The sequence below is a fragment of the Notamacropus eugenii genome, chromosome 2 (genome assembly GCF_028372415.1).
Source record: "Notamacropus eugenii isolate mMacEug1 chromosome 2, mMacEug1.pri_v2, whole genome shotgun sequence".
NCBI lineage: Eukaryota > Metazoa > Chordata > Mammalia > Diprotodontia > Macropodidae > Notamacropus > Notamacropus eugenii.
In genome coordinates, this window is record NC_092873.1 from 118137184 (window position 1) to 118145210 (window position 8027).

Genomic DNA, 8027 nt, shown 5'->3' on the forward strand with positions numbered 1-8027 from the left:
CAAGCAATTGAACAAAATCCTTTGAGTTCCTTTCCAACTCTGAAATGCGGTAATTCTTTCATTTTTACTGCTGCTTATTCATGTTAAGTACTACATGATGAAAATTCCTCCTCTCCTCCTTTTCCTAAATGTAGGGTAGAGTTATCAGTCATGGTTTAGGCACCCAAAGAGTATAATAGAAAAAGACTTTGATCCAAAAGGTTTGGGTTGAGCTCTGGTAATGACTACCTGTTTGGAGTTTGAGCCGACCATTTAAACTCTCCGTTTCCTCATCTGTAAAATGGGATGACAGTACCTTTGCTATCTACCTCATAGGATTTTATTTTGTTCTATATTTTTAGGTAAACCCATTGTAAAGAATGAAGCCCTATGGAAATGGCATTTATTGCTTTATATATGTCTTCCTTGCCTGGATCCACCAAATGGCTCATTGCAGAATCATAGGTGAATTAGTCACCTTTCCAGCTTAAGTTTTTCTTATGTATTCAAAAGCATTAGGAACCTACCTCATCATTTCAAGAGGCTTAATCAAAATATATTATACTCTTCTCTAAACCAGCACAGTAAAAACTTTTTAATACACACTCTCCTCTTTTCCTTCTTCTCTCCCCATCTCTCACCTCTCCTGCCTCACTCTCCTCTCCCTAATCTTTCCTCTTTTCCTCTCTCCTCCATCCTTCCTCTCCCTTCTTCCTACCCTGTTCCTTCTCTCCTTCCTTTCCCTCTCTCCTTCCCTATCTTTGTCTCCCTCCCACTTTCTCCCTATTATTCTCCTTCTCCCTATCTCATCTCTCCCTTTCCTTTTCTCCTTCCTCTTTCTCCCTCTCTCTTACTCTCTTTCTGTCTCTCCTTCATCTCTGTGTATCTCTCCCTCACCCACTCTCTCTTTCATTCCCTTTCTTTCCTCTTCCTCTCTGCCCCTCTCTCCCATCCCATTATCTCTTGTCTCCCTCTTCTTTTCTCCCCTCCCTACTCTGCTCCTCTCTGTCTGCCTCTGACTCCCATTAAAAATCTGAATCTGCTTAACTGAAATCTCACCTGCATCCCTTGGTGAATCTAATATTCCCATTGTAGCCACATACCCCAGTTGGACCTGGATGCTGAAAGATCTCCATAGAAAGGAAATCTAGTAAACTTTGTTGTTAAATGCCTAGATAGCTCCTTGATCTGTGATTATGCAAACAAGATAATCATCTGGCTAAGCTCGTCGGGCAGTTTAGGCAGTAATTAGGTCTGGACTTTCCTTGAAGCACGATGTGTAATTACCACGCAATTTGCCAGTCAGCCCAATGAATAGCAAAGCTATATTTTTCCCCACCAAAAGGACTTATCCAAAGCCTGTTGCACCTCTAAAAGGTGACAGAGATGATGGATCCCTAAAGATGAAGTCTGTTAATTACCTGGTAATTTCCGAATCAGGAGGCAATGTTAGCTGGCAAAGGGAGCTGCTGTTCTAATTACAACAAGAATCAGGGATGTGATCAAGCAGGGACAGCCAATAGTCAATATTCAGGAGCTGTTATCTCTGCCTTGGCACCATCCTGTACTGCACTAAGGCAGCGGCAGACTGTCCACCTTAGCAATCATCAGTTTCACTGTAATGGCAGAGCGGGGCTAGGAACAGTGTTGGGTCCTTCTGTGGTAGCCTTCCATGCAAAAACAATCCATAAAACCTAGAACATTTTTTTCACTAAACTACAGTCTAGTAAACAGGGTCTAGTGACTGGTTGATTTGTTTGTCTTTAAGTTGTACTATGAACTCCACAACAATTTCCACAGAGCCAATATTAAATGGGTTAGTCTGTATTTGAATGAGAATTTTCAAAAGTTAAAAACTGAATTTCAGATGGGTTGAGTGGTCTTCCCCTAAATTGCTAACAAACAAACAAAAAAAAAGGAACGTTGACTAAATGAAATAGAATTACACAACTTCTGAGCAGGAAAGGCCTTCAAAGAGTACCTAGTTCACTCCCATTTTATAGATGAGGAAACAGAGACTCAGAGAAGTAAAATATCATGCCCATGGTGATATACATAGTCCTTGATTCCTGAAAATTGACCCCATGTCTTTTGACTGCAGGTAAAGGATTTTTTTGGGTGGGGAGGGGCAGGGAATGACCTCTTTATTAATTAGACAGCCCTAGGCATGAAGATTTTAACTTTCCTAAATCCCCCCTAAAATACCATATGTCCTATTAAATAAAATAAAATAAAATACTGTATGTCCTCTTTATATCAGCTTAGTTTTTGCACTGAGATACACAGTGATAGAAGGGCTTCCTTATAAAGCTTAGTGTTAAATATTAAGTATTTTCTTTCACTTTAATTTTATACTACTCTGAAAGATTCTTTCAACTATACCATATTGCCCCTCAATAATCCCAGCACTACATATATGGAAAATTTCATTTTTACTGACCATTCAGTGGCAGCACCAAGCACCTGAAGTAGGTCACTGTAGCATTGTCTAAGATCTGGCAGGGGACACCACAGACAGCAGCAGATATGTTCCCTGGAGAAAATCCACCTCCATGTACATGGAGTAGTCTTCCATCCAGACAGCCTTTAAAGAGAAGAATTACCCTTAGTCAACAGCCAAGGCTACTATCCACATCTCTTTTTCCTTATATAAGTCAAAACCCAAACCATTGCTTTCTGAACACATAGGTTTCTCCCAGTATCCTCACTGAAGAACCCACAGTAACCCATTCATTCTAGATTCCCTGACAGATCAATTGTCTTGTCTAAGGTCACACACTAATGAGTAACAGTGCTAGGATTCAAACACATCCTCTGATTCTAAATCTAGTATTTTTCTCATTATTCCACAGTATGAATGACAGAACATTCCATTTTATACTTCCTATTTTGCAACTGAGTAGCTCAGTGGATAGAGTACTAGGCCTAGAATAAGGAAGGCATGAATTCAAATTTGGTCTCAGACACTTACCAGCTGTATGTGACCCTGGACAAGTCACTTCACCTTGGTTTGTCTTAATCCACTGGAGAAGGAAATAGCAAACTACTGGACAACTAGGTGGCAAAGTAGATAGAGTGCCAGGAATGGAGTTAGGAAGACTCATCTTCCTGAGTTCAAATCTGTCCTCAGTCACTTACTAGCTGTATGATCCTGGGCAAGTCACTTAACCTTGTTTGCCTCAGTTTCCTCATCTGTAAAATGAGCTGGAGAAGGAAATGGCAAACCACTCTAGTATTTCTACAAAGAAAGCCCCAGATAGGGTCACGAAGAGTCTAATGTGACTGAAAAAAATGACAATAACAATTCTACCAACACAAAATCATAGAATATTAGAGAATGTTAAGTCTTTCATTTCACAGATAAGGAACCTGAGACCTAAAGAAATTAAGCTACAGCTAATCAGAGGCAAAGCTGGGACTGGCATTGGCAACATGCCATACTACAGAGTCATCTGTATAGAAAATGGCTCTGTTCAGGCCTAAAGGTATTAGAATTGTCTTCTTTAGCTACAACTGTACTCTGCATCCTCTCAATCATTTTTAAAGCCTTTGGATTCTGTTTAAAGTAAGCATCTTTTTGGCTACAAGAGAAAAGAAGAATCAAAAACCAACATGGCAAAGAAATGAAGAAAGTACTTCAGAATAACTAAACTAAGATGAAGAGGAATGTACATTCAATACCATAGGAATTATAGCAATTTGATCTCATCTTCCTCCATATTGTGGGATTAAAATAAATATTATATAATGAGAATATTATTATATTTAATATATACATAATATAGTCATGCATATTACATGATCCTGAGGGGGAAAATGGGTACAAGTTATTATAGTCTATTTAAATAATAAAGTAATGAGTTCCTGTAAATTACAGTACTTTGGGTTTTTTTTAAAGAAATTAAATCAGATTAATCTGGGAAATTAAAATACAATCACATGTTTATAGAGCATGCACTCTAAAAATGCAGTCCCTTCTATAAAAAACCAATCAAAGATAGTCATAAATTCAACATCATAAAGAGAACTCTGGGGAAGAAATTGGGGAAATAACAAACCCAATCACTTTTCAATCTTCCCATCTCCCTCTTCTCTCATCTTTCAGATTGGTGTTAATTATCTACCCACTGGAAGCTACACATGGAAATCATTTAACCTCCACTATCATGATTAACCCACTCACAGAGATAGAGTTTTATGGTATTTATTTGACTTACCAAAGTTACTGTAGATTGATGTAATGGTAACTTCAGAGGTGAATACCAGTGTCGATGAAGCCCAACCTCTGAGATGGTCATGACCTTTGACTTGATATTGCCCAGCAGGAAGCGGAGGAACTGAACATTGTAAAATTGTATGGTTACCCAAGATGCCTACACACAGTGATGCCCCAATAAAGATCTTCATGTTCTTAGCACCAGTGGTTCGGTCCACCATGATGGTTACGATCAATCCATCAGTTTGAAGAATGAAAAGTAATGCTGGGGTGAAAGCATCGCTGTAACCAATCATCCCTACATCATATAAGTTCCCATCTACTTCTATTTTCAAGATAACTGTCCCATTGTTTGGGGGAACAATACACTGGATGAGTACAGGACTAATATTCACAGTTAGGCAGGGTTGGTGCCCTACCAAGACTGAAGTTGTGTTATTTCCTCTTAGTGTTGTGCCTTCTATGGTCAAGAGGCCTCCACCATTGACGCTGAAATTCTGAGGGTGATACCCAAACACCTGAGGAGTGACAATGAAATATGGAGGTACGGTGCGTAGGCAAGCAAAGCCACTTCTCTTATTCAGAAGAGAGAGCTGATGTAGACCAGGGCCCAAGCCACTCAGTTGACATTCCACCTGAGTTGAATTATAGAAGGTTATATCACAAGAAAGACGGTCATCAACCAAAACCACCAGCTCATCAGTGTCTGTGGCTAACTTCTGACCACCAATCAATATGGTGGTCAAAGTTCCACTCACACTGGTGGTCAGTGTGTCCATAATGGGAGTTACCTCTTCCTGCAGATAGAATGTACAATTTCCTTGGCACTCACTGCTTATCCCATTAGCGGTGATTGTGACATTCAGAGCAAGTGATGATTTAGGGAGGGGCTCCACAAGGTTAACCTGGCAGAGGACAATGTGGTCATCCCAGTTCCAGATGGCACACGTATGAGTTCCAGAGAGGTCAACCTGCGCTAAGCTCATTCTGGACTTGAAAGCCAAACCCACTATAGTAAGCAATGTTCCTCCACACACTGATCCATGGGTGGGAATGATGTCAGTAATCTGAGGGGGCACTGTGAAACTGTGGGGCACAGCAGACATATTTGCAAATCCCACATCCTTACGGAAAACCTGGATGGGATAAATGCCAGCTTCCATGTTTGCTAGCAGTAAGGAGCAAAAATACTGAGTTCTATTGAAACTGAAAGATTGTAGCTCGAGGTCACATTTCTTGTCCCCCAGAAGGACAATTGATTTAGATATGTTATTTCCTTCCACTTGTAGCTCCATGATGTCACCTCTGATTTGTCCTTGAATGGCAGTCACAAAAGGAGTTAGAGCTGTATGGTACGTAAAGGTAAAGTCCTTCTTTCCCAAGTCAAATGAGGGATCATGGCTGACATAGATATTGCCAATTGAGATTTCTATGGGAACTGTGACAGCTTGAGGCTCTGTATCAGGCAACTGAGGGGCTGATGACATCTCACACCAGATGGTCTCTTCAGTTGAGTTCACAATGCTACAGGTCTGGTTGCCTGCTGATACTGAAACTAGAGATGGATCCTTGCTGAAGCCAATTCCAGAGATAGTAAGAGTGGTTCCACCTAAAGGAATGGATAGTGAAAACCAAGTCAGAAACAACAGATATTTGGAACTGGGCAATCTAAACTAGTGCCTAAGACACCAAAATAATAAAACAGGGTAAAAATTTTATTAAGTATAGTAAAAAGTCATTAAATTGCACTTCAAGTTTAAAGTATTTTCGGATAAACCTGTGATAGGATCTGGTAGCGTAGAAACTCTCTCCATTATCATACATCATCAGTTTATCCATACCATGCAAAATATATCTTACACAATACTGTCCTTTTTGCCACGCTCCCACAGCCTACTCTTCACAGACTAAAACATAATTAGAGGAATAGTAAAATCTCCTTATAATGATGTTGTCAAGAGATATAACAACTATCTCAGAGACTGAGTTAAAACCAGAAAATTCTCTATAAATCACTATATATGTGAGGAAGATTTGAATCAGAGTTTAAGAAGGTGGTATGGTACAGAGGAAAGAACACTGGCTCTGCAATTAGAGGTCCTGGATTCAAATCCTACCCTTACTACTTTGTGAGCTCTGCAAATCATTAAACTCCCTGTGCCCCAGTTTCCTCATCTATAAAATGAGGAGTTTGGATTAGATGGCCTCTGAGGTCCCTTCCAACTGTATACTGATGATCCTATTTGACCCAACAGTATAATGAGGTGCTTTATAACAGGGTTTCCCAATTTACAAAGAATAAGGTCACCTTGTGACTAATGGTGGCACAATGGGTGGAGTGTTGGACTTGGGGTCAGGAAACTGTCCAATGATTTCAGCCATGTCCAACTCTTTGTGACCCCATTTGGGATTTTTTTTTTTTGCAAAAACACTAGAGGTTTGCCATTTCCTTCTCCAGCTCATTTTACAGATGAAGAAACTGAGGCAAACAGGGTGAAGTGACTTGTCCAGGGTCACACAGCTAAGAAAAGCGTCTGAGATGGGATTCGAACTCAGAAAAATGAGACTTCCTGACTTCAGACCCAGCATTCTATCTACTACACCACTTAGCTGCCCTTAAGGAAGTCCAGAAGACCCGAATTCAAATTCTACCCCAGAAACTTGCAAGTATGTGACTCCAGGCAAATCAGGAAGACCTAAATTTGAATCTTGTCTCAAAAACCTACTAATGTGTGACCTTGGACAAGTCAAGAAGACCTGAGTTTGAATCCTGCCTCAGACAATTGCTAGTGTGTAATCCTGAGAAATTCCCCAACCCTGTCTGAGTCTCATTTTGCTCATTGGTAAAATTGAGATAATGCGTGAATAAGAGCACCTGCTTCACAAAGTTGTTGTGAGGATCAAATAACCTATGAACATATTAAAGTGTTTAAAGCTTAACACTCCATATAAATGGTATCAATTATTATTATTTTTAATGTACAGCGAATTCTCAGAGGCATACGACTTTCTATATTCTTGTTGAAAAGCAGTAGGTTCAAAACTATGTTCATTTATATAATCTTCTTGTCCTTTTCCTTATATTTCTAGGTCATGTGTCTGTATCCTGAGAAAACAGTAGAGGCACAATGTGGTCTAGGAGAAGGAACGCCGAAGTTGGATCTCCAGGACTTGGATTTGATTCCCAACTGTAGCTCTGGGCAAGTCACTTGGTCTCTGCTGGGTCTCAGGTTTCTCAGCCATTAGATGAGGGAACAACAATGTTTGTGCTAGGCCCAGTAGGGTCTCCTTGCTTTTTGCTCCTTTCTCTGCCTAAATGGAATCCTTCCTGAACTTTTCCTGATATCCCTTCAAGAAGCCTAGACATTAGATAATACCACTATTATTTTTCATTAAGGAAAAGAAAACCCAAGAACCTCCCTTTTATAAAAATCTTTGAGTTTATTTTGCTCATTTATTTGATATGTCTACAAGCAACCAATCAATAAACTTTTACTAAGAGCCTACATAGTAATGTGCAAGACCCTTACTAGGTGTTGGAAAAATAAAGACAAAGAATAAAAAGTCCCTACTGGGTACAGCATATGCATCACAGGAGGCAAACCAAAAAGTCCAATTAGTTCAATGATCATAAAATCGAATATCAATGCCTGGGGGGAGATGACCCTAATCTCCTGACTGTATGTCTAAGGCAGGGATATAGAACCTTTTTTGGGTCATGGAGCTCTTTGACAGTCTTTGGCAGCACCTTTGGCATAGGTGAAGCCTATGGACCTCTTCTAAGAATAATACTTTTAAATAAATAAATAAGAGGATCATAAAAGAAACCAGG

General features: G+C 39.8%; 1 protein-coding gene across 10 annotated transcripts in view; it reads right to left on the reverse strand.

The window, feature by feature from the left end:
• Window positions 1-8027, reverse strand: part of PKHD1 (PKHD1 ciliary IPT domain containing fibrocystin/polyductin) — a 640097-nt gene that overhangs the window by 512556 nt on the left and 119514 nt on the right. For all 10 annotated transcript variants that reach the window (XR_011974315.1, XR_011974316.1, XM_072642432.1 and 7 more), the window contains 2 exons: window positions 4197-5804; window positions 2420-2563 (listed from right to left, as the gene is read on the reverse strand). Coding sequence is in view for 8 of the 10 variants with exons in the window: in XM_072642432.1 (XP_072498533.1) it covers window positions 2420-2563; window positions 4197-5804 (1752 nt within the window). In the remaining 2 variants the exon portion in view is untranslated. The remainder of the gene's footprint in view (window positions 1-2419; window positions 2564-4196; window positions 5805-8027) is intronic.